At 41.4% G+C, this 27,798-nt stretch overlaps 2 protein-coding genes and 1 long non-coding RNA gene across 3 annotated transcripts; 2 read left to right on the plus strand and 1 right to left on the minus strand.

Moving 5' to 3' along the window:
• The first annotated feature begins 685 nt into the window (after window positions 1–685).
• Window positions 686–13,570, plus strand: pnpla3 (patatin-like phospholipase domain containing 3). Its single transcript, XM_085138981.1, has 9 exons — window positions 686–1,002; window positions 1,949–2,181; window positions 2,253–2,318; window positions 4,901–5,110; window positions 10,078–10,138; window positions 10,246–10,419; window positions 10,510–10,642; window positions 10,754–10,861; window positions 10,997–13,570. Exons 1-9 carry the CDS (start codon window positions 816–818, stop codon window positions 11,217–11,219), a joined length of 1,395 nt encoding a protein of 464 aa, XP_084995107.1. The 5' UTR covers window positions 686–815; the 3' UTR covers window positions 11,220–13,570.
• On the plus strand, window positions 2,325–4,042 carry LOC146498764 (uncharacterized). The gene is made up of 2 exons (XR_014870434.1): window positions 2,325–2,479; window positions 2,513–4,042. It is a non-coding gene; the product is annotated as an uncharacterized LOC146498764 (long non-coding RNA).
• Window positions 13,571–14,744: 1,174 nt separating the features above from the next.
• Window positions 14,745–27,476, minus strand: LOC146498765 (uncharacterized). The gene is made up of 3 exons (XM_085138276.1): window positions 27,328–27,476; window positions 22,780–27,224; window positions 14,745–14,769 (listed from the first exon to the last, which is right to left on the minus strand). The coding sequence occupies exons 2-3, from the start codon at window positions 26,676–26,678 to the stop codon at window positions 14,745–14,747; spliced, it is 3,924 nt and encodes a 1,307-aa protein (XP_084994402.1). The 5' UTR covers window positions 26,679–27,224; window positions 27,328–27,476.
• Between the last annotated feature and the right edge of the window lie 322 nt (window positions 27,477–27,798).

A 27,798-nucleotide genomic window follows, 5' to 3' on the forward strand; every position in this document is an offset into this window, starting at 1 on the left:
AAACGTGGCATTTTAGTTTGAAATTATCTTACATTTCTAAAAAATAAAAATAAAAAATAAATTAGGAAAATAAAGTCAAAAAAGAAACGTTTGTGAAACATGCATTCACACTTCATCTGTCAGTTTTATTCCCGCAAAGAACAGATAAGACATTTAAATCTTTTAGTTCTATATCTTTTCATGTTATGTTACCATTGTGGATTTATCTTCAAAAACATTTTATCAATAAAAACGAAGCCTAAAACACAGTGAAATGATTTTAAAGAAAGAACTTTCATATACTGTTAATGTTGCCCATTGTCTTTTTTAACTTATACTTTGTTGTTACATTTTTTAGGTGGTGTGACGTCTCGGAGTCAAACCTTTCTACTGATTGGATGGATTGGCTCACGTGACAATCCTATCCAAGCCTCAGTAACCCGTGCTGCCTTTGTACTAACTCGGTAATAGGAATACTTTCAAATTACTTAAGACATCATGTTTTATATTGCTTTGACATGTCGTTTAAGTGGAATAAGATGATCGAGTTGATGACTCTTTGTTAAAATACGCCTTTTTAATAAACAGTGACAGTAGAAATGCACATATGTATATGTACTTATAATACAAATAAATCGATAAGTGGAACATAGTTGCGTTGTTTCGTAACGCTTTTTCTGACAGTCCTTGAATGTACCACAGTTTGTTTTTATAGCTGGTTGTTGACTTGTTGCGTGCGTTCCTCCTGGCGGCGCGGCGCTGACAGGCGTGACAGCTCGGTGTCCTGCTCAGTCTTTGTTACCTGTCAGAAAACCCCAGCGAGGGAATGCCCCGCTATGTTCGACTTAAGCCGTGGCTGGAATCTGTCCTTCGCTGGTTGCGGGTTCCTGGGCATTTACCACATCGGAGTAGCCAGCTGCCTGCTGGAGAAAGCTCCGTACCTTATCAAAGAGGCCACTAAGCTGTATGGGGCTTCGGCCGGTGCGCTGACCGCCTCGATGCTCGCCAGCAAGTCACCCATAGGTAAGATACAATGCTGGGGCTCGGTAGCCTGAATAATAATGTACACTTATAATCATATTCATTACCGAATATGATCTGATAGCCTGCTGGGGATATGTATAAATATGGGTTCAGCTTATGTACATAGCAGGCGTCTGTAGAGTTAGCAGGTAAAGAAAGTTTCACTTGACAAGAGAGATTTAGGTCGATTTCATAAACAACACGAACCTTAAAGTTAGTAGAAAGTTGTATACATTGTAAATATACTTTAAAATGTTTGTATATATGAAACGTTGTTTAAAACATAGGCTACTTATAGTTAAAACCATTTACATGTTAGCATGCAGATATATGAAATCGGTGTTTTTATTAATAAAGTAATAATAAACGTTTATATCTAAGGAACCTTCAGATTTCTACAGTAGAAAACAGTAGAAACCCTAAAAAGGGAGAGAAAAGATCAAAACAAAACAATCACATGAAGCCCCCAAGATAAAAAATAAATAAATAAATATATAACCTTTTAGAGTGTAAAGCTATTAGACTGGATCATTGGGACAGTTCCACATTAAATGTACTGTAAATTCACTCTTAATAATAAATAATAATGGATTGCATTTATATAGTGCTTTTTGAGAACCTCTGTTCAAGGTTACATATTACTTGTCAGTAACTTGAGACCAGTAGTACTATAAACTTAAGACAGCAATTCATATATGTGCAAGGCTTATACAGAGCAGGCAGATATGCATGTATATATATATGTATATAGGTTGTGTTCAAATTGGACTGGCTCATACCACAACATGACTGTGCTTGAGTTAGAGGCCCCCTTTCACTTTCTTTCTCATGATGAAGCAATCACCACGGACTGATCTCATCTGTAAACCTAGACTGACGCCCAGGTTATCATCGACAGCGTTAGACAATACTGATACGGGTTTAATTAGCGTGTTTTCGTTCCCAGCTAAATGCTGTGAAGATGTGATTGAGGTGGCTAAGGAGGCCAGAAAGAGAAACCTGGGCCCCCTGCATCCAACCTTCAACCTGATCAAGGTGTTAAGGTCTGGCCTGAATCGCAACCTGCCCTCTGACGCACACACCCTGGCCTCAAAGCAACTGTGCATCTCTCTGACCAGAGTGACTGATGGGGAGAATGTGCTCGTGTCAGAGTTTGACTCCAAAGAGGAGCTCATTCAGGTGAGGAGGTGGTGGATATATTCCACATAACAGGGAATGTTCTGTAGTTTAACCTTGTGCTCTATCCACAGGGGCTCATCTGCAGCTGTTTTATCCCCATCTACTGTGGACTGATCCCTCCGTGCTTCAGAGGAGTGGTAGGTTTGCTTCTTTACATGTATGTATGCGTGTTTCTGCTTTGGGGAAGCAGACGCACACATGTGACTAAAAAAAAGAGAAAAAGAAGAAGGAAGCTTGAGCAGCGAAGAAAAAATGTAGCAATAAGCAAAGTTGAAAAGCACTGAGTGGATGCAGAAGAGTGAAATCCTGTGAGTGTAAAAATGTTATTGAGACGTGGGTTGTCTCGTATAATCACATTTGATTGTAGCTTCTTTTAAGCATTAAACATGAAGGAAAAATACACATTTAATATACGGAGTAAAGACTGTGGGATGGCTTTGTGTAGTAGTCAATCTGAGAGTGATAAAGAAGCTGCAGGTCCCAGCATACAGCTGTTTGCTTTACTGTGACTTATCAGCAGCTCGTGGACTTTGGCTCAATCTCATCCAGTAATCAGCTCAACTCTCCTATTACCACAATTATAATTAAGACACTCAGGACTGGATTTAGATCCAGTTATAGAATAATATAATAGCAAAACCACAAAAGTGGAGTTCATCATAGTCACAGCAGATAAAAAGAATAAACCTGATAACAAATCAAGAAATGTAGCATCTTCTAGAAGTCAACCCCATTTCCTTGAAATTGCCTAACAAATACACAAACATTAAGTGTGTTGACTGGATTATGGTAAAGATAATGGAGATATTTGGCAAATTACAACTATGGTAACACTAATCACATAATCAATACGACTATTTCCATATAGAGAAATGAATGTAGAAGCTGTTGGTTTGTTGACTCACATTCTGAAGCCTCAGATTTAATAAATAGGTAATTAATATTTTCAAAAGAATGAAATGTGTTCAGAAGGAGTGATTTTCACTGATGTAACATGTATTGAGAAAAGTCAGTGCTTTATGATGAGTTTAGAGTCAGGCTCCTTTGGACTCAGCGTCTAGTAACCTTGAATGACGTCACACTTTCAGGGACTTACTTGGACTTTTCCCTTTGGCTCTTCACTTGTCTGAGGAAGCACCGGCTTTGCTGGGACTTACAACATACAGTGTGTTAACTTAGAGCGAGATATCTAAATGACTGTAAGTGTTACGTTCACAGTGAAACGCCTGAACTTTTTAAATCTTCCCCTACAAATGTCATCCAGACGAGAAACTAAAACTACAAGTGAAACTAAAAAGAAACTTGACTGTTGTTCTGTCTTTGAAGTTCAGTTGATATTGGTGTCGTAAAAATGACAGCAGGGCTGAGTTACTCCACGTTTTTGTAGTTTAGTGATCATCAGATTCCCACTATCAGAGAACTTTTCAGTTACACTTACAGTTCATACATGTTTCATTTATTAAAAATGAAGAGAGTCCAACAACAAACACTGTTTGATGTTATAGAAATGCCATGTTTAGCAGACATGGTGGAGTTAATAATAACAAGAATCGACTTTGATTTACAAAAGGGAATGAAAGACTTAAAGAAACAAATAATATTGAAAATCACCAAATAAATTGTGTCAGTTAAAATTTATTTAAATTCTCGTTGACAATTGAAGCAGCTGACATGTCAGTGTGATAACAAAATCTAAAAGCTTTGTAATCAAAGATAAACACAGTGACAAAAATCACCAAATACCTTGAAAATGAATAAGGGTCCAACTTTAAAAAATAAAATTCAGGCGTTTATAATGTGTAAAATCAAATGCAGTTGGTACAGTCAAAGATGTGTAAACTCCATCCAAACAACAAAACAGGACACCTGGTTTCTTTTCAGCCTGCGTAGACGTTGTTGTCTGAAACTTGGTGCTGAAGTTCAGTGTGAACACAGAAAAGGGAGTACAGCTCAGTGAGCTAATGTGCGATTGATTGTGTATGCACATGCAGATCTAACACATCTAACATCAGCTGTAGTTTTCTAATAAACTGAAATGTTTGGGAATGTTGTTCTGCCACAGATCTGACTCCAGTCGGATGTCTCCAAATACTAAAGAAACAAATAAAAAGTGCTAAAACCTTTAAAACCTTTATCTATTACTATCAAGGAAATTATAACAAAATTGTAACAAAATAGTAATTATAGCATATTTAAGTTAATTAAATACACTCGTGTAGCAAAGATTCATTTAAAAAGAACATCATGTTTTTACTCTGTGCACAGTCATCTGTTCCCTTGCTGACCTACTTTCCATCACGCTTTACATTCCTAACACAGAGGCTGCATTCTCTGCTGCTAACGTCGAGCAGGCAGAATGACATTTTACTAATGGCACATAAAAGGATTTTAATTCCTTTTAAGCGCTTTAAATTAGAAAACCCTGCTTTCGTATCCCATTGGTTGAGAAAATAAATGGAACATTTCATTACATAAAAACTGGGTAAAGTCTTTAAAATTGTGTCAAATGTGAAGCCTGGGTTTTAATATTGTAAGTGTCCTGTGTGATGGTAGGTGAGAGCAGCCACAGGAAAAATGTGCATACCAAAAAAGTTTGTAGTTTGTGCATGGCCCAGTTATCAGGGTATAGCAGAAATGAATAGTTTCCTTGTGTTTCATTGTGGTCTGTTCTATAAATGACAACCAAGAGTGATGTTGGTAACCGTCTGTGTGTGTTCAGCGTTATGTAGACGGTGGCATCAGTGATAACCTGCCTCAGTCAGAGCTGAAGAACACCATCACCATATCTCCTTTCTCTGGTGAAAGTGACATCTGTCCACGGGATAAGTCCACCAGCTTTCATGAGCTGCGTTTCACTAACACCAGCATCCAGATGAACATGGGCAACATGTACCGCCTCAGCAGGGCTCTCTTCCCACCAGAACCCAAGGTAGGTACCTGTGCAGCATTAGCACACTGGAGGCGATGTACTCGTTGTGCATTGGTCAGTTTCTTGCAGACATTCCAGGCTTTGGTTGCGTAGGCCATGTAATGTATTTACTACCAGGCCATATGTCAATCAGCAGTATCTTGCACTCTCACTGATAGTTACTTCTGTCACATGTTTTTAAGTAGAGATTAGAAGGAAGGAGACCCCTACTTTAGATTTTCATCTTTTTAAAGTTGAAAATCTAAAATAACAAAACAGTAAATCAATGATTCTTTCACCTTTACAAGGATTAACAATAGTAGTAAAAGCATCAGTGCGTAGGCAAAGGGTCAATCCTTTGTCACCAGACAAGAACCTCAGAAGCGGCGGTCTTTGATGGAGTCGCCAAAGCCTGGAAAACGTGTGTAAAGCAGCTCTGAGACACTGCCAGCAAACTAAGCACCACTCAAGTGCTGTTTGAGCATCTCCCAGCAGCAGGGAAAACCTGCACCACACACCTCTGCCATGGCCTCAAACCAAACACAGCTGTGCAGTGTGATGGAAGAGACATTGGGAGCACTGGTGGTTGAGCCTGGGACCCAGTGTAAACCACTTTCTCTGTGTTTTCTAGTAGTCTAGAGCACAACACCTTCTTCCTGTATTTACCTTTGTTGCTCCCGCCCCAGAAGCATCTGGCCACTGAGCAGGCTGAAGTGTTCACTTGATCTTTCTGTGTGAAAACGAACCAAAGCACAGGAAAAAGCTACATGTCTACAAACCCGTCAGCTGATTCAGAGTAATTCAGAGTAAATGAACTATATGTGAAAACATTGATACTCAGACATGAATCAATACTAAAAATGACTCATTTGCGACAGTATCGTTACCAACAATGCAGCCTTGGCTCTTCCAGCAACAGCTTCCTGCAGGTAGGCATACAGGAGCTACTCTGACTCAACCACCGGTTTCAAAAGTCCTGCTTTGAAGCACTGAGATGAGCTTTGCTGCCATTTGTTGCAAAAAAAGCTGAATGTGACGAGAAGGGGGTGGGCCTTACTCTGAGACCGCATGCTCATTGGCTGCTGACTAGTGTTAACCCTTTGTTAACCAGTAAGTTTTTAACCAGTAAACTGTGGCTTTGTGCAACAGATAAATCGAATCATATTTTCAAAATGTACTAAATATCTATATTCAGTATGACCAAAAAAAAATGTTTAGAGACGTGAACACAACCACAGCTGTCACCATATGGTGGCTTTTATATGGAACGCAGGTTTAAGACACCAAAATCTTTTAATATGAACACCACTGTATGAGGAATTTCAGAATCAGAATACTTTAATAATCCCTAAAGAAATCATGTTTCAAGACGTGACCCCATGAAACATTAAAGTTAATGTTTAACACGCAAAAAATACCCGACAGCAGAATTAGCTGTCTGTGAAGTTATGTTTAAGCTAACAGCTAGCAGCTATGGTTGATAGTGGGAGCTAGGAGCTAATTTGATTAGCTCTGCTGACGGTTAATAGACAACGTTAATGTAACGGGATGGCAAGTGTTAAGCTTCAGATAAACAATGAGAAAAATCTACAACAACTAGACAGAAATAATACAAGTCCACCTTATAACTCTGTCTGCAACAAAATATGGTGCAAAGTCATTAGAAGCTCAGCGCTACCTCAGACTACCTATTGTCGGATTTTGTGCTTTTTTGCATTACCTAAGAGAATCTTTAAATATTTGTCATATATCTCAAATGTAGTGACTCTCTGTGCTCGTATATTGTAACATTTACCTACTAACTGTTGTCACAGTGGCTGCTCTGCAGGAGAAGTCAAAGTGGTGTTGTACACTATCTTTCATTTTTATTACAGTAGTTGTTCTGCCTCAAGTGAACACTATGTACAGTTGATTTTCCTGTCTGTGCCACAGAGGTCCTATGGTGCTGAATGCAACATTAACCTACATCTTAAAACATCTGTTAAATTTTAGGCCTTTAAGTGACTTTTTAATGTAATCGTTATCATTCAAACTGAAGCCAAGTTTCCTCTTGTTATTTCCTGCCACTGTGATGACTGTCAGTTAACCTCTAAGATAAGGTGACCTTTGACCTTCTCGCAGTACATCTATTTGCTGTATCATTGCTATATAGCTCACTTATCTGTGTCTGGGGGATGTGTGTGTTTTTTCCTCACTATATCACTTCACCTGAAAAACAAGTGCACACATTACCTGCCTGAACAAAGTGAGTCCTTAATACAAACATACACGCTTGGCAAATATGTGTCTCCTGTGGCCTGACCATTCCAGCCAATGAAATGAGCATCTCCTAACAAAGTCACAGCTTGCTTGTATTGAAGCTTTTACACAATAAAACAAACTGACAGTAGACCTAATGACACGACTCTGCACCTTTCACTTGCCAAAACACTTTAATAGCATAACAATGAAAGGCATGTATATTTAATTTTAACAATGCTAAACTGTATATTAGGAAGTATTTGACCTTTTTAGGGAGATTGTGTCAATATTACAGTATTACAATTCCAACAAGCTTAAAAGTCAGCGTCTTGGTGTGACCACCTTCATCAACGCCAGTAGCTGAAATACAGCGTCAAACCATGACAGAGCCTCCACCGTGTTTTACGGATTGCTGTATACACTCATATTTACATGTCTCCTGGCTTCCAACATCCATGTTTGCAATGATTTCAATTAAAAAATTCAAGTTTGGATCATCAAGACTTATTTTCAGTTCACTTCATATGTAATTTAGTCTGTTTCCTTTCCCCATTTCCTTTCCTTAAAATGACTTTCACTGAGATAATTTCTGACGAGGCTTTGGTGAACAATAGATGGATCAACTGAAAGCCCAGATGCAATTCTCAGGTCCTCCATTTAGGTACCAAGTGTCTGCTGCAGATAGGCCTGCCATTTCTACTATTGTCTTCCACTTTCCTCAAAGATGCCATGATATGCCAAGTTTTCAGCTAATAGCTCTTTGGAATCACCTTTATTGGTACAAAAGTTCTACTTGACACCTTTCAAGATGTTATCTATGACAGAGATTCTACGTTTTTTGCTAGTGTAAACATAACACAGGTTCATCCCTTGAGTTAGGTGCTTATTTATCCTTGAATGACTCACAGCTCAGGTTCAAGTGGCTTAACAAACAAGAAAAAACACCTGTTCAGGTACTCAGGTACAAGGACTTGAGTGAAAGTGAGTGAAAAAGCAGCCAATGTCCAAAGAAAAACTTTTAAAGACCTTCAAAACCCCACAGAACTGTTGCTCAGGAGTGTTAAAAAATCCAAGTGTGACTCCTTGGAAGCAAAATATAAAGAAATTAGGAGTTATGCAGATTCAGACACAGTACTGTATGACAATTATGGAAAGCAATGAGTCACAGTTCCCATCAGAGGAAAGACATGCAGGGAATGAAATGAACTTGCTTAGTGGAATATCTTAATGGAGCAGCTTGTGGTATGGAGCTCAGGTCCAAGAAGACAAAGTTCATGACCAACAACACCCTGGCAAGTGAGACCAAATATTCAGGAGAAGGCTGGTAACCGTGAAGACTTTCAGCTACCTCGGTTCAGTCATATCAGGTGAAAGATTAAATCCTGAGATTTTGGCAAGTATACCAAAGACAACAACTGGAATAATGAGACGTGAGGCCAGCCAGAGAGAAACATCTGATTGCACTTACAATGAAATGTACACACTCACAGCAGAACTTCAAACAATGATCAGATGCTGCAGGAAGATTTTAAATGCTTATATGAAGGCAGTGCCATTTCTGGAATAATGGTAAATGGCCTGACCCCAAAGCGCTTTACACAACCTGTCATCCACACACTGGTGATAGCAGCTACATTGTAGCCACAGCTGCCCTGGGGCACACTGACAGAGGCTGCCGGACACTGGCGCCACCGGGCCCTCTGACCACCACCAGTAGGCAACGGGTGAAGTGTCTTGCCCAAGGACACAACGACAGAGACTGTCCAAGCCGGGGCTCGAACCGGCAACCTTCCAATTACAAGGCGAACTCCCAACTCTTGAGCCACGATCGCCCCATTGTCCACAATGTTCACATATGGGTTTTTCTTTGCATGAACTTTGTGTAAGGACTACAGTTCTCCTCCAGAGTCGACTCGGAGACATGGACGACCCATATCTGTTTTTAATGCAGTGCGACCTGAGAGCCCAAAGATCACCAACCAGTGTTCAGTTCTGGCCTTGTCCCTCGCACACAGAGACTTCTCCAGGTTGTCTGAATCTTTTGATAACATTATGAGCTGTAAATGATGACATAGTCAGCCTTCAGAATTTCACGTTGAAGATCACTATTTTGAAATTGTCCCATGGACTAGTTCTGTTTGGGTGTGCTCAGATTGGTATTGCCATAATGTTAAAGAAACATTTTTGCACACTGGTAAACCTCTGCCCATCTTTGCATTCTTAAACTCTGCTTCTCTAAGATCCTGTTTTTTATACCAAATCGCTTACCGACCTGTTGTTGATCAACCTAATTACTTCATTTTAGTACCACCTACTTCTCCACCCTTTGTTGAACCATCCTAGCTTTTTTAGGCCTTCAAATCCATCCATCATCTTTTTCTCATCCTATTCATGGTCCCGGGGGGCTGGAGCATATCCTAGATGACATAAGAGAGAGGCAGACAACATTTCACTCTTAGGGCCAATTTAGAATCATTAATGAACCTAACCCCACTAACTTCATGGAGATGGAGAAGCTAGAGAACTAGGAGAGAACCCATGCAGACATGGGGAGAACATGCAAATTGGTGGAGGGTGGATCTTGATATATCTATGATGATATTTTTTAAGAAGAAGTAAAATGTCTTATTGTAAATATTTAACTTTTTTCCATTTTGAATGAATTGCGGCTTTATTAGATCAGCAACATGTATATAGCTTTCCAATGTTTGGAGCTGTAGAATATATTTTCTGCCTCCCGTCCACAGGTGCTGGCTGAGATGTGTCAGAGCGGTTATAAAGATGCTCTACGCTTTCTTGAAGAGAACAGTGAGTCCTCTATTCCTTGGTTGCTTTGGTCATTCTCCAACACTTTCATATCAGCCTCTAGTTTGACATTTGGACTGTGTTACCCATGTGGTGTTTTTTGGTTGCAGACCTGCTTGCACTGGAGTGTCCCACTGCTGGCCCTTCCCTGCCAGAGAGCTCGATCAGCTGCTGCAACAATACTGAAACAACCAAGGAGTGGGTGCTCCGCAGGCTCCGACTACTTCGTAAACAGCACTGTAGGGTGGATGAACACATTAGTCTGCCTACTTCAATCAAGAAAGGTGTGGTACCATCCCAGAATAAGCACAGGTTGCATCTTTCTTCTTTAAAATGTTTAAAGAACTGCATCCTATTCTGTATGTGGCTGTCAGTGTTCTGTGAGGCCTGCCAAGAGAGATCCGGACTCTATGGCAGGGTATCCGCGATGCTGCCAGTAAGGGTGGCCTCCTACATGCTCATGCCATACACACTTCCTGTACAGTCAGCATACTCAGTGGCCCAGAGGTAAGACAGAGGTCGCATCAATAACGGTGTATCCCTTTTAACCAGATTAGTTTTGAACTTAAAGTTAGCTGGTGTCAAATCCGTGACCATTACCACTTTGCTTTGGACCAGGCTTGTAGAGTGGATCCCAGAGGTGGCCGCTGATGTCCGTTGGCTGTTTGAGGTGGCAGGTGATGTTTACAGACAGGCCTGGAAAGGGGAACAAGCCAGCGCTATGAGGTGACAGAAAATATGGCATACAGAGTCATTTTCAAACAAACGTTAGAGGTTTCAGACATGTCCTCTCATTCTCATTGTGGAGTCCAGATCACCTCTCACTTCTACACATGAATCTGGTTTTCATTGCTTGTACAGGGAGCCCTGCCTGAGGAAATGCCTGAGTGTTCCACCGCTATCTTCGGAGTGTGAGCCCAGTCAGAAAGATATCCCACCTGCTCTTTCCTCTGTCGAGCTCCACAGCAACTACTGGGAAATCCCCAAATCTGCCTTCTCCGCGTCTCATCAGAGCCATCCAGCCATCGATCCCTCCTCACCACAGGATGTCTGCTTCTTTGTTGGCATCCAAGATGAACCATAGAGCTTCACAACAGTCAGATGCTCCAAGACCTGAACTTTAACAGAAACACGGTCTAATGTCAGCTCTCTTGTTGAGACAAGGATGGATCGATGGATGGTAGAAATTTTAGCCAATAATCACTGGTGTATCTGTTTTTTACACTGACTCTGAACACTCCATCCAGTGCAAAGAGTATTGTACTTCTGTTGTTTTATGACCTAAATCAGTGCGCAGCACAGTATGATATCTATCTACTTCCCTAAATATTTTTAGGTTTAAAATATGCACACATAGGAACCATCCCAGTGCATTCAATGACAGCTTCTTTCTTTCCCTTCAAATATTGACTCTTTCTCCATTTCACCACGCTGATGGACTCGTACCGTTGAGTGATATCTCCAAGGTTTGTGGTCCAATCACTAATTTAAAGGTTTTTTCAGTATATAATGATTTTAATTTTCTAAATAATTAATACTCCACAGAGTAAAACGGGTAGCAAAGAAGGCGGGGCTACCGTGTGAAGGTGTCCTTTGGTTCTCAGTGCCATCAAATTCCAGAGTGACTGATTGTATTCAGTATAATGTGAAACTAGGGACTGACACCACAAAGTCGTCAGGAGTCTTTTTTTAGGTCATAGCTGAAAGCTGTTTTACTAAAAAGAGACTTTTTGCACCTACAGGGGTCAGTCTGTGGTGGCCTTTAAGGAGAATGCAAGTTTAAGCTACTTCCTTATTGCCTTTTAAACCTGAAATCTATTTATTATATATAAAGGCTCTAATATTACAAATCTTGGTGCAACAATCCTTAGCATTAATCCAGGTGATCTTTCCAGGATTTTTGAGTAAAACCAAGTTGTTCACTTAATTGGAACACTTTTAACTCTTCGTCATTGCAGCTGTTTTGTATTAGTAAATCTCTACTGCATAAGAAGAGGCTATTTCACATGATTGGGCAGAGTTACGTGTGATGATGGGTCTGGGGTAAAAAGCTGTTCCTGAGACTGGTTGCCTATTATTTGGTGGCCGCTTACCATCAGGCGACACTTCTAAGCTGACGATGACCTGGATGTGATGAGTGTCTGAAGGTTAGTGGTTCTGTTTTGGCAGCGGTGTCTGTAGATGTGTTCAAGGGAGAGAAGAAGGCAGCCAAAGCTGTTTTGTGCAGGAGTAATGACCCATGCCCAAATTACTAGTCGGCCACTGAAACCTGATGAAAATGTTTCTGCTAGAGAAAATGCACTGAAGCTGACGTTTTCAGGTTAAAGGCTGGTTCTGGTCCTGGGCCAGCTAGGCAAAGGGGAATGCAATCAGCAGTACAAGTCACATCAGCCCATTGCCTCTGGCCAATAATGCAGTGCATAGGCTGAATGCTGATTGGCTGAAAGGAAGCGTAAACTGAATAGGGAATGACCACAGCCTTAATCTGCAGTACAAAGAATTTCTTTGTGCACTATGAACTCTGTAATCCAGCAAAAGGACCAACAGAACCACAAACAAGAGTGGCCCATGTTCCAGTTATTAAACAGTACATGTATGTTTTTAAACTATAGCAGCAATGTCAAGTTGTTTGCATCTGCAAAGTGCTCTGTAGCACCGACACAGTGCCATGCCGGAGCCAATACGTTCCGTTTTTATAGGACAAACGCACAGTTTTAGCATGGATGAAGACATGCTCCAGTATACCACAAAACTTTACAAACTTTTAATACTTTAGACATTGCATAGGCACAGTATTCAGACATGCCATTAAACTGTCTTCTGTAGGCGATAATAACTCTCCCATAACATATAATTCAGTGTTAAATAAGTAACAGTCGGCTGCCTGAAGCCCGCCATACAATAATGGCTTTTATATCCAAGTTGCAGCTCACTGTAAGTGTAACTTTCAGGGTGACTGACTTGAAATGGAAAAGTAATGTTAAACATTGAGACGTATCTACCAAACAGCACAAGTCATGTTATTTACTTTCAAATCATTTTGAGCCGTATGTAAAGCCAGCGGCAGACCTTTGCTAATGGTTCCAACACTGAAGCTCAATAACTGCCATCAGATGTGGTTATTGCGCTTCTTCCTCTGTAAGGTGACCAAACTTCTGCACATGTCACAGTCACAATTTTTATTTGTTATATTATTAAGTTCAAAATTAAAAGATAACAGTGCAATAACCTTTGAATACAGGCTTGTTTTAAGTATAAAATATCAACTCAATGTGCTATTTCCTACAGATTTGCTGGTAGTTACATGGTCAGACCGTGAAATATGTTTTGTTTCCCGCAAATGTAATTTGTGTTAAGACACAAAATGTAATTTTGTGTTAATATCTTGTGATATTTCAAGATTAAACAATTGATAATTGATTCCAGTGCTGTAAATGGTAAATGGACTGATTTTTATACAGCACTTTTCTACTCTCCTGGAGTTCTCAAAGCACTTTATACAACACACCACATTCACCCAATCACACCAGCACTGTCTCCCAAGTTAGTGCTTCCTAACATACATACACATTCAGACTCTGATAAACGCATCGGACGCGGTGTGTGTGTGTGTGTGTGTGTGTGTGTGTGTGTGTGTGTGTGTGTGTGTGTGTGTGTGTGCACATGAGGTTGTGAAACAAAGATTCATCCTGACACAAGAGAACTTCAGAAGTCATCCGCAACAATGGGAGAAGGTCCCAGAAGGATTACAATCTCAGGAGCAGTCCATAATTCAAGTGTGTCTGGTAGAGCAGACACCTGCAAGTGTGACTAAAATATGATCACAAAACAACAAAAATGTGCACGTTCTATATATAAAGTCAAACACGGAGAGTTCCTGCACACGTGCAGAGATTTTGACTGGATGGCTGATATAGTTTTGAAACAAACTTCTTCATTCTTCATGCAGAGCATGAAAAACCTGCTCTCCTCTTTCTCCAGGTGAAGAACACCTTTCAGCTCCAGGCCCTATTTGGTTTAGGATACTTCTTGATGTTCCTGAGTTTGTTGACTATTTTTATTTTCTTCTCCTGTTTTCTAATATTATTAAGGCAAAGTTTGTCTTTGTAATTTTCACAGAAAAAACAACACAGTGACATGACACGCGCTAAAGCAAATCTGATTAATTTCTGACTATAATGGAAACAATAAAAATAGTTCATGTTGTATTCACTAAGATTAAAATTCTAAACTCACCAGGAAAGTGTTTGCTGAGGTCATAGGTCATTGGAGGTGAAAGGTCATTTCTCTTATATACTTATATATCCTATTTCACCAGTAGTTACTAGTAGTAATACACCTGCACTTTTTTTGCCCCCCCCCCCCCCCCCCCACCCCCACCCCCCTCACCCCCCCACCCCACACCTCCCACCCCGTTTGGTCGGATTCGTGCGTGTGCGCATGCGCGTTCAGATGTGCTCGGCGCATGCGCGTTCAGGTGTGAAAACACACCCTCTGGGCGGTATCGACTCCTCCTAGTGGGATGGCTTAGGTTATATAGGTATAAAAGTGATCCTTTCACATTCTAAGACCATCACCGCCACGGCCTAAGGAGCACAGACACATCGCGCTAAGGACCCCAACGACTCACCGACCTAAGGAGCACAGAATACCATCTGTATCAACCATGACACCCAGCCAGGACATCGCCCACGCCACAGCCGCTCTAGGTATGTCTACAGGAGTATGCAGCCGGGGTCCTCAACGTAAAAAGCAACGCTGTGAAAATGCCGTAGATGGGACTGTATTTAAGTTAGAATATCGCGGCGCTGAAGGGTATGTGTATACCATTAAATATACCGAAGGGACAGTTGTGCTTAGTGTAGATTGTGGCGAGGGATTGTTTTGGGGGGAACCCCAAAGCATCTCTACCAAAAACTGGAAGCTCTTCCGGACCGTAGTGTGTGCGGACCTGGACAATGTGGGCTTCCCAGAGGTGCTGTATGTTTCCCAGTGGAACAGTGCATCAGGCCCTGAGCTTTACAGGGTTGAGGCTGATCGTTTCAATCGCAACCCTGAAGACTTTATTTTTCTCAGTGCATGTGATGACAGGGATAGTCTTATTGCTTCCAGAGGGCTTGAAAACTGGAGGTTAAATCCTTACCCTCTAAACCTTGAAGAGCGCACAAGATGGTTTAAGGACTTGTTTTTTATACAGTGGTGCGACTGGAGAGGTTTGTCGCGTCTGTTTAGCCAGATTGACGACGCGATCAAGAGGGACAGACTCAACACTGCGTACGAGAGTATTAGAAAACGCCTTGTTTTTGACGATCTGGCGAGTTGTCCGAAGACTGGTTTGCCTGCTACCCTGTGCAAACCTAAAATCATAAGACCTTCCGACAACTAAACAATAAACTGGTAGGTTTAATGTGAGGGGTGTGTGTGTGGGGTTGCGTGTGTATCTATGTGACAAATTAAGAGCTTGTGGTTTTCATTTTACAGAGAATGACTCGCCGTCGTGGGACCTGTCAGAGTCACCATCAATAGGGCTGCTAATCCCGACCCCCCAGACTCCACCACCCTCACCATCATGCTCACAGGACCCCCTCATATCAGACCTGTGGGAGGAAACTGTAATCGACATCAAACTCGCAACTCTCCACCTGTTGATGTTGGCGCTGAATGAGTTTCTACAAGAGACATGTTACGGATGCCAAACAGGCCACCCCAGTCAGGTGCAACACAGCTGCTTGCAGGAATTGTCTGAGTATTTCTTCGACACCTACTATGACGATGTGATGATAAGGCTCAAGACTGACCGATTCATCCCAGCCATCCAGCTGTTTGTACGCTCAAACACCACAGATGGGACTGGAACACAAATCCGCAGAGTTGCAGAACACCTCATGTGTGAACTGAGATCAGAGCGAAATATAGTATGCGCCATTAATGACAACATTGTGGACCTGCTAGAAGCAAGTACTTGCGCCCGACGTGTTAAACCAGCCATGCTCCGCATGATTGGAAACTACTGGGGTGGGAGACACCTGGTTTAATGTGTGCTGTTCAAGTATCCATTGTCTGTGATTGTGTCTGTGTGAAAATTAAATAAAAAGACGTGTTAACACCAACTTCTTAGTCATTTGTGGTTTGTACAGTCATGGAAAGCACATTGCATAAAATATATCATGATCCAGCCCATCCTGCGGGGTTGGCCAGTTTAAATAAGCTACGTATAGCGGCAGGGGAGGCATCAGGTGTAACACCTCCAATATCTCAGGTCAAACATTATTTAGAACAAGACGACACTTACACACTCCATAAACCTGTGAGGATCCATTTCCCCAGAAATAGAGTATTGGTGACAGGGGTCGACAAACAGTTTCAAGCCGATCTGGTTGACATGTGTGAATATGTGGCAGATAATGATAATGTGAGATATCTGCTAACATGTATAGATGTATTCTCAAAATACGCATGGGTTAGATGCCTAACAAACAAGACAGCGAATGTTGTATCAGCTGCTTTTGAGGATATACTTAGTGAGGGTAGGATCCCTGTGAAACTACAAACAGATGAAGGCAAAGAGTTTTATAATACAACCTTTAAACACCTAATGGAGCGATATAATATCAAGCATTTCTCAACAGCTAGCGAGGTTAAATGCAGTATTGTCGAGAGATTCAATCGTAGCTTCAAGGGTAGAATGTGGAAGTACTTAACATCAGCCAACTCCCGGAGATATGTAGATGTCATACCAGATCTCACACAAGCATATAACAATGCTTATCACAGATCTATCCAAATGGCTCCGGCAGAGGTGAATAAGGATAATGAGAAGTCGGTGTTTAACGCGCTGTACAAAACGAGGCCTCAGAGGGAACTGTGCTTTAAATTTAATATTGGCGACACTGTACGAATATCAAAACTGAGAGGAAAGTTTCGAAAAGGATACGAGCAGACCTACACCGATGAGATTTTCACAGTCAAGGAACGTATAGGGAGACAGCCCCCAGTGTACAGACTAGCGGATCTAGCAGGAGAGGTATTGAAAGGGTCATTTTATGAGCCTGAGATACAACGTGTGGTTGTTGATGAAAACAAAACATTTAAAATTGAAAACATATTGGCTAGAAAAAAAGTGGGTCGGAAAAAGCATGTGCTAGTGAAATGGCTAGGATGGCCCGACAGCTTTAATTCGTGGATTCCAGAAAAAGACATCGTTGAGGCGTAATTAACTCAGATGACGCAGCTCTACACACATTCATTCAACACTGAGCATAGACGGAGAAAGCATGAATAAAAAGAACAACAACAATGCAGGCTTCTATGTAAGCCTCTTCTCGAATGCTTCGGCGCATGTTTACCCGGGTAATAAGATATCTAATTTTAGAACAAAGCTAGCAAAACCTATCGTTTTGGATCAGCCGTATGAGGTTGCTGTTATAGAGATACAGTACCCACGCATATGGATGTCTTTTCCACAATCAGATTCGCAAGTGGAAATTCATGACCCAGTCAAAGATGGAACCATCGCCGTAACCATGATCGAACTGTCTGTGGGTCATTATGCATCTGTGGAACAGATAATAAAAGAATTTAATTTTAAATGTCAGCAGTACCAAACCACTGGAGACCTTAAAATGCAATACAACACAGTTACTAACCATGCCTGTGTTATGGGACCTAGGGGGACTATTCTCACATTTAGAGGGAGACTGGCGGAAATCCTAGGATTCGAAACAGGAGAGCCGTTTGTACTTCATTATAAAAACACATATGCCCCGCACCCCGCAGACATATACGGGGGAAAATATAACATCTTTATTTATGCAGATATCGTTGATTACCAGCTTGTGGGTGACGCCCACGCGAGGCTATTAAGAGCTATAAATATCACGGACGATGACCGCCGCTTGCCTATTCTACAATTTGACAGCCCACACTACACACCTGTGTCAAAGACATTGATCGACGACATAGAAATTGATTTGAAAGACGATCGAAATCAACACATACCCTTTTTATACGGCAAGGTGTTTGTCAAGTTACACTTCCGACCGATAACCCACCATTTTTGAAAAAAAGGATGGCCGTCTACAACACTGATGACTCAAAATATGTAAAATACTACTTATCACAGGCTGGTGGAGAGCTCGGAGGGTATGTTGGGACCAGTACGCAATATGGGTCAGGGCTGGGTGGTTTGTTCCGCAGCTTGTTTAGATTTGCTGTACCACTGTTTAAAAAAGGAGTTAGCATAGTCAAACCACACCTAAAAACAGCCGCATCGGGCATAGTGTCTGATGTCATAACCAACATAACCAGACCCTCAACCACTAAGCAGGACGGTAGCGGATTGTATGTGTATACGCCCAGACCATCTAAGACCCCACCCCCAGGGCAACCGTTGTCTAAAAAGCGTAAAACCACAAAACCTAGCAGGAGAGCTAGCAAACGGACACCGTCACGCAGAGTGAAAAGACCCAGAACCAGTCGTTCTAAAACTGCAGAGTTTGACATATTCTAAATGGCACTGTTACACAGTCATTCTGGAGAATGTGTAAAAACAGAGCTGGACCTGTTTACTGTTCCCTACACACAGACTAGCATTGAGAAAAGTACATTTATCGAAATCCCACCTGTATCTGCAATCACTGATGGAGGGCCGATCGAGTTTTACATCTCATCGTCCGGTGAAGATTACCTGGATCTAAATGACTCATATATCTACACACGTGTGAGAATCACAAACGCTGATGGCTCAAACCTGGCTAGGGACGCTAATGTAGGATTTATTAATTATCCTGGATGCAGCATATTTAGTCAGGTTGATGTTAATTTGGGAGACCGCCTCATTAGTCAATCATCCAACACATATCCATACAGAGGTGTGATAGAATGTCTTATCAATTATAATAAGGACACTTTAGACACACAGTTCAGCACCGGGTTATTCTGTAAGGATACATCATCACACATGAATGACACATCTATAGAAGGAGAGAACCAGGGCCTGGTGACCAGAGGTGGCTACACAGCAAATAGCAGTATTGTTGAATTGATTGCACCAGTACATGCAGACCTGTTTTTTCAAGAAAAACTGTTACTTAATGGAATCGACCTGTCACTGAAATTTGTGCGCTCTAAAGACGAATTTGCTCTCATGACAGCGGATGCCAATGCATACAGAGTTAAAATTGTCTCAGCCAGTCTCTTTGTCAAGAAAGTTAGTGTATCACCGACCGTCAGACTTGCACACAGCAAGGCATTGCACCATGCAAACGCAAAATACACGGTAGACAGAGTGTCTTTAAAGACCTTCTCCATACCTGCAGGGGCTAGAATATCAACAAATGACAATTTATTTATGGGTAGGATACCTAAATTTGTGATCATTGCATTTATAGACAATGAAGCATACACTGGCTCCTACCAGCGTAATCCATTTCATTTTGAAAACTGCGATATAGAATTTATGTCTTTATATGCTGATAGTCAGGCTTATCCTGCTAAACCATTCCAGCCCAATTTCCAGAGAAAACACTATACCAGAGAATTTTACCAGCTGATACAAACCACAGGAAGACATTTAAAGGATAGATCTTTAGCTATTACGCGTGCGGACTTTGGTAACGGCTACACTTTATTCTGTTTCAATCTGGAAGCTGACGAAGGACATTCAGGGAATGTGTCGTTAATTAAAACAGGGAACGTGAGATTGGAAACCCGTTTCAGAAATCCACTACCCCGTACAGTGAACCTCTTGTGTTATTCGGTATTTGATTCAGTCATTGAAATATCTAACATGAGACAGGTGCTCTTGGACTACTATTGAGACAAAAACGGTCATGAACACTATAGAACTATCAGCCGTGATCGGCAGCATTATCAATAAAAACACACATTTCCTAGGCGTGTTAGCCTATGATCAGCTAACCACTGAACGGCTTCAAAGACTCCCTGCTATGAGTATTGTAAACACCCACCCTTCTACGATGCCCGGGGAACATTGGCTTGCTGTTTATATTTCGAGAGACAGACGCGGTTATTTTTTTGATAGTTTTGGTCACTCGTTAGACAGTTTTCCCCCAGCAATAAAGATGTTTCTTCTAAAAAACTGTTCCACTGTTTTATATTCAGGAAAACAAGTGCAGAACGACTTCTCCATCACATGCGGTCAACACTGTGTATTTTTTTTATATCATGTGCAAAATGGTGTATCTTATGAGCGTGTGCTTAACATGTATGGGTCTGATTTAATTTGTAATGATGCTATGGTGTGTCGATTTGTCAACAACATACAACCTGTTGCTGTATGCAGTGATTACGTGTGTGTGCAATGCGGATACTGACATGTACTAATGAGAATAATAAAAACAACATGAGAGCATGATAATCGAGTCAATGGTATTTATTATCAAATCTCGTATATAAATATATAGATTTACAACATACATTGTTTAAACATAAATAAAAGAAATCAAACATTAACCAGTAATAAAAAAGAAAAACATATATTTAACAGTAATAAAGACATAATATATTTAACAGTAATAAAATAAAACAAAACAAAACAATTTAGCAGCAATAAGTGAAAAAAACATTACAGTAGAAAAAACACCAAACAGCAAATATTTTTAGCAGAAAAACAATTTCAGGTGCAATAAGAAAAAACCTGAATTCAAAAATCCAACCACTCTACAGGACCCCCCTTTAATTTGTTTTTTTTATTCTTTATTTTTTTTAGTGTACTATGTCGCAGCGGTCCACCAGGGGTGATCTTTTTTGGTGTGTGTTTTAAAAAACCAGGGTCTTCAGACAGTGTGTGATCGGTTTTATACATGGCGACGGTCTTACGTATGCCTGTGTTAGATATGGCTGATAACGGTACGTTTAAATCTGAGACAGCTTTTAAAAACTCTGTCCAGCCGATAGGTCTCAAACCCTCAGAGGGTGTGTGTGTGGTTGTGACGCCTTTAATTAGATCATAAATGTGTGAACCAGGGATGGTGTGTTTATCAACAACAATTTCGCCTTTGTCGTTGTAAGAGATCAAGTGTGGCGAACGGCTCACCGCTGATAGAATAAGTTCTGCATTCCTCCTACACCTTTTAGGTATGTATGTTAAAACATTCTCCGCAACAAGATCCCTCACCCCTGCATCACCATGAACAGGCGATGTGTCCGTCGACTGGGGTTGCACATCCCTGTTAAATTGTTCAGGTAATGATAAAGACAATACATTCTTTTCACGGGCACCTTGTCTCACAAGGGTAAGGTATCTTTGGAGAATATCGCTGTATTTTTTAGCCTTCTCATACACATCTATGTCAGAATCTTGTAACACTTGTAACATCTCCTTGTCCAACTCGTTCTGAGACTGTTGTCTGATGCTGTCTGTTTGCTGCTGCTGCTGCTGCTGGTGTTGCTTTATTAAGTCCAACTGGTGTTGGGGTACCAAAAACATCTTTTGCACATGTTCCATTTTCACCTGTTTGCTATCAGACTGGTTATGAAAGGGATTGCAGCCCCTAATAGCGGCAGTAAAAACCCTCCAGATTGGTTGATTGTCTTTCTCTTTTCAAAGTTTTTATTTTTTTGTCTGCAATCAGTCTGATTATTGATTTTTTCTTTTTCAGCTGTTTGTACTGCTGATTGGTCAGTGGTATGTTACCATGCAATACATTAAAGGCTATCTCACACAGCGCATTGATAAAATCTAAGTTTGAATTACTAATAATAACTCTGCGTAGAGTAGGAGGAGCCCTGTATATCATCTCCAACAGAGACAGATTCCTCCGCATGCGTGATGACATCCTTTCACCTCTTTGCTGATTTTTGTTTTGGAATGTAAACAACCGGACGCTCTGATAGTAAATTTGTTCTGAGTCTTAAATAGTCCGGGGTCTTAGCTTTATAGTCTATTAAAAGATACCCGTATGTTGTGGATGTGGCATCATTAAACGCTTCTATAAAATATTTAGTATTACCCGGAAACATTTGCCTACCTAAAAGCATAACCTGATATTTATCTCTCGGATTTTTAAACAATATTAGATAGTTAGTGTTCAAGGAAATGGTTCTACTGGATTTTCCTTGAATAAACAAATTCTGAACTAGATATATACAACTCAAATTCCTATGATGCACATACTTTGTGAACACATTTTGAACTTCTAAATTGTTAGCTGCATCGTTCATTACATCGTCTATAATTAACAAATTTTTCTTTTCTGCAGGAAGAAGGGTGTCATCAGCAAGAGATTCGGGTATACCGTTAACAAAGTTTATGTCTCTTATCTTAAGAAGCTGGTCATATAATGGCTGCCAGCATGAGTATATATATACAATATTGTCAATGCTGCATGATATAATCCGGGAAGAATTTTCAATTATGCTTTTAACAAAAAAAGTCTTGCCGCAGTTACTGGGACCGCTGACCACCATACTGAACGGGTGCTGCAACCGGGCGTCAAACCCCTGTTCTAATTTAAAATCCATAAGGTACAGTTGTATAGTCTGGGAGCACACGGCGCTTATTGTAAACAACTTTAACTTTTTTCACAATGGTTTTATTCTTCAAATGAAGCTTCTTTTTATCGCGTCTGATGCTATCAGACACGGCAACTAGGTGTGCGTCTGATGTCTGATTGGTTACAAACTTGTGGACTAAACCTTTCAAGGATTCATGGGTGACAACTTTTGAGTTTAGTGCGTTCAGTGTCACGCCTTTACATTTGACCTGGGTCTTGCCCAACGATGTGTGATACGCGTAGCATTTTGGCCCACCGGAAACAAATTCCGCTATGTAATCCTCCACACCACCCTCTCCACAGTCTAATTCGCTTGTGAGATCCCCCAGAAACGGACCTAGAGGAGGCATCCACTCGCCAGGGCGTGCCGTGAAAATGACACTGTCCGTGTCACAATACAGCACGCGCTGCTGCAAGTTGTCTAGCAAATCATACAGCATGAGTCTGGCGTGTGCAGTGGTCATGGCCCCGACAAAAACATTAACGTCCTTAACACGGGAAGCTCTACCATCAGCATGCCGCCACTGCACCATTGCGACGTCGTCAGAGATGAAACAAAACTGACGCACGTCGTACTGGTCGCTAAACATTAGCTGGCTAAATCTGGAAGGGTCTGTAATGAGCTCAGATGATGCCATATTTGACCTCATGCTGAAACGACCCCATAACGAGTTTAGCAACAGCTTGTTACAGTTACGAACAGCTTTATTTACACAAATCTTGGATGGGTCTAGCATTATTCCCTCCTTCTCATAATACTCGTCTATGTACTTCTTCTGTTCGTCAGGTGTCTTGACGTGTTCAGGATACCCCGAGGCCTCCTGTTTGAGTTTTAGGAAGGCTTTCACATAGTCTTTAAACAATGTGTCGGTCTTATTGGGGAAATGCCACACCTCATCAATAGCAAGAACCCTGTATCCCTTCTCAACAGCTTTTTCAAGCTCAAATGAGACCCAAGTGCCTTTCAATACCCGCTCACTGTCCCTGTGTCCACATGCAGTATGCTGGTTTTGGTCTTCAGCACACATGCTGCAGAGTGGAAACATCAGTTTTCCGTGGCACCTGTAGGGAAGGACGGGGTGAAAAAGACCCTTAGGGGGGAGCACTGTGCATTTAACAAAGCCGAAATAATTTTCTAGCTTGTCAAAGTTGGTGTAAATGACTTGAGGGTGTCCTACAGGATAGTCTTTTTTAGACTGCACTGTGGGATAGAGACTGGTGAAGTCGTAGTAAAATATTTTTTCATCACAACCAGTCTTGTGGTACAGCTTTATAGCATTTGTGCGACCTCCAAAAAGAGCGTCTCGGGGATTCATGCGTTCTGGCTTTCTGTATGTGTGCATGAAAGCCACAACTGTAGGGTCTGTCTGCTTCAAGCCAGCCCATTCACATTCCCACATCACTATTACGTTCACACTGTGTTGTGATCTCAGTGCATCAACTTTGTCACAAAACATGCGATGCAGCAGTCCATAGGATGCTTTGCTGACAGGATTAACTTCGCTCTCGGGGTAACATTTAACACAGCCGTGGTGAAAACATCCTGCAAATTCATAAGCTGTATTACTTGTGGGGTCAAAACCGTCCACAAAATACGGTCCAACCCTCTGTTCGCCTCCTCTGAGAGCATGTTTTACCACTTTGTTGGTGGTGTGGGACACGTATTGAAGCCATTCGATAGAGACGTTAGAAAACGTCTTATTCTGCTCAACGTATGCCCCGTCATACGTGAGAGCGAGCGTGTCTCTAGGCAGAAACAGCGTTTTATACACACCCATACTAAATGCAGCCAAGGTGGTATACATGAATGGATCAACTTGTGTACAACCCAGTAACGTGTCACGATAAATGCTGCATGCTTTACGCAGGACATCAACATCGTTAACACAGTAACGCCTGAGTTCAGCCTGAAAATCAAAGGGATTCTGTGAGGCAACCTGGTACCATTCCATGAATCGCACCTTATCGCTTTCAGACATGTACTCATAGCCGTAGAAGGAGGGGTCTGGGTACGGGCCCACATAATGCTCATTATCCCTCGTATTAAACCTGTGTGGGAAATGGCCCTTCTGCAGATCTTGAAAACCTAAAGCAGAGGGTATTTTGGCAAGGCCCATGGGCAAAAATCTGAACGAATCAATCCATCGCTGGTCATAGTCCCTGTCATACATCAAAATCACACGGCTGCCGCTCATTATGACACTAGGTGTTATGCACTGTCTGACAAAGTACTCGAGGAGTATGTAGTTGTCAAAGCCAGATGCATTATGTGCTATGAAAGTGTACCCACGAAACCTTGGGCGTCTGTAATGTTGCACAAACGCCTCCACACACTTTAATGTGTTAAATGTGAACTTATTGCCCTTCAGATCAGACGCACACACAAAGTTAGCCTCGTGTTTACCGTTGTGGTACCTAGTCTCGAAATCATATAAAATGTATTTGTCGGTAGGCTTCTGTTTTTCAACAGGCTGTATGAAACACTGATGGTCGGAGTCTCCGGTTAATTTAGGCTCGCGGCAGTGCTCGCATCTAGGCTGGGCACATCTGTGTGGCGATTTCTTGGATTCTTTATATGTGGTGCCACAGTGCATGCAATGTTTCATATTATCACAGGGGATCATGTTGTGTTTTAATTCTGGTAATTTGTGTTGCTGGTAACAGTGTTGTGATTTGCAGATGCGGTTACAGTCGCTGCATTTCACTGTGGGACCCCTGTGGTGTTGACAGAGTGTATAACATGTGTTACATCTATGTTTACAGGAATGATGTAATGGTGAATTATATGTACTGTAACAGAAATTACACACATAGGATGCACCAAGAAAAGCGGTTGGGTTTAAAATCATGTGGTAATGTTGATTATGGAGATACATCATCAACGTGTTTGTGTTTGGCTCTTCATGTGTGAAAAAACATTCCAGGCGTTTACGCCCTTCTGTGTGGTAATAGATTACAATCTTAATGTTGAAGTGCTTCTCAAATTTACTGACATCTGTGAATGATACTTGCTGCTTGTCGCATAGACCTACTTCAGCATGCATCCGTTTAGCTGTAGCGAGTTTTTCTAGCTCAGAGGCTGATGAGTTTAATGAATGTGCTATACATAGGGAGAAGCACAAATTGTTGTGTGTGTTGTTTGGTGTGTATAAATGTCTGCCTTTCTTTGAGAGAATCTCATCATAAGGGATTTGTGCCAGTCTTAAGCGAGCCCCACCACTACTGTTCTGAGCTACCGTGACAATAAACTCTAATTCATCATCACCGATAGATTCATCATTACTCTGCATAACTTGTGCAATTCGATCGAGAAACAGCTCCGGATCATACCGATCATCAGCGTTTAAAACAACCTGAACATCTGAAGCCAGCGAGGGGCCACGCAGGACTACGTTTAGAACGCTGCCCTGTTGAGATCCAGCCACAGCTCGGTCTACCACATTGGCTAAGCACTCGCGCACTCGCGCAGGTACTTGTTCTGGATGATCAAGACTTATACCCCTAAAATCAAGGCGCTCACGCAATTCGCGAGCATTAAAATTAGGTATCTCTCTAATGTGTGGCTGGGAGCGCCTGCCAGATCCAGATTGCACAACGGGCTCAATCACGATAGTATCACTTTGTGAGAAATTTACAATGACTGAGGGGGTGTGTGGTGTTGCAGCGGTGCCCGGACACGCATGTGCGTCTGTAGTACTAGTAGAAGCGGTAACAGACTCAATAACAGCAGCAGCAGCAGCAGCAATACGGTTAGCATCAGTAACAACAGTGGTCCGAGCATCACCTGATGTACTACCACTATTATTAACAACAACAATAGACCCATCAGCAATAGCAGGCGTAGGAACAGTCTGACGAGGATGTGTATCAGATGAGGCTGATGCAGGCACACTATTAAGTCTAGCTACAATATTGTCTAATTTGTTATCTGTTTCTTCAGCCCACTGCATAAAAGCCTCTAAGTCAAAACATCTAACAGGACTGGAGGTTCCGTTATTATGTTTAAATAATTTATTTGGAGGGTCCATGGTCTGGATTTTAAAAGTCAGGGACTTGAAATTTTGCTGCAGATGATGTCTAATGTACTACACACTTTTTTTATGAATTTGATAAACTGTTGGTTTTGTATCTGTGCTTCTTGGTGGTATTGATTGAGTCTAGCTTCAATCAAACATAATTTATCAACTAATGAAGCTATATGACTCTGTTCAACAGGTTGAGCGTCTGAAACCTTCATGTAAGCATCATACGCCTCTGATATTTGAGAGTCTGTTATACCGTCGTCTTCAAAATCTACGTGTGAATCAATGCTATTTCTGACACATTCTGGTGGGGTGGGTATATGAACAAGATCGAAATCTGATATACTGTATTCAAAAACATCAGAGAAATCACGAGGCAAGCACTCACTCGGGGGTGTTGCAGGACCGCTGATGAAGATCGCTTCTGATTCTCCACTGTTGCACAAAGCTCCAGGTTTTTGTTGTTCTGGGAGGTCGATACTGTTTAAACATTCCAAAAACGTCTGGAGTACGGTGTCCTGATCATTATGAGGAGGGGTACTGTGCTGCAGTCTGTGAAGATAGATATGTGTTAAAACATTTATACATGTACCCATTTCAAACAGAATAAGCGTGTCTCCCTCTCTATCTCTTTTTATCTAATTTATATATATACCTTGTAGTGTGCGTTATTCCTGACGGCCCTGGTTCTCCGCACATAAGGTTCTCTGGCGTGGCTCTGTATGTGTAAAACGGTCGGTTTTAGAACATTTGGAATTGTTTAAACCCATTTGCTGTTTTTTTAAATACACAATTATACACCCCGTTGTATACATACCTTTTGTAAGGATGGGCTCTGTGGTCGCGGTGTCTGAATGTTTTCCTGCTCAGTTTGTTAACCCTGGAACAAATCAAAGAAAAACTCTGTTATTATATAATTTAAAACAATCGCAAGCTTAAAACATACATACGATTAAAAATCGCGTAATTCTGTACACACCTTGTGCCTGTTAGAGATGTTGTTCCATCTTTAAAATCCCCCGTTTCTAAAGAAAAGGGTGCTGTGCCGTTCTCCCGAACTCCTGAAAATTAAGCTTTTGTTTTAGGAAAAAAGATAGTTTGAATATCCTATAATATGTTAACATAA

The sequence above is a fragment of the Neolamprologus multifasciatus genome, chromosome 17 (genome assembly GCF_963576455.1).
Source record: "Neolamprologus multifasciatus chromosome 17, fNeoMul1.2, whole genome shotgun sequence".
In the NCBI taxonomy this organism is placed as follows: domain Eukaryota; kingdom Metazoa; phylum Chordata; class Actinopteri; order Cichliformes; family Cichlidae; genus Neolamprologus; species Neolamprologus multifasciatus.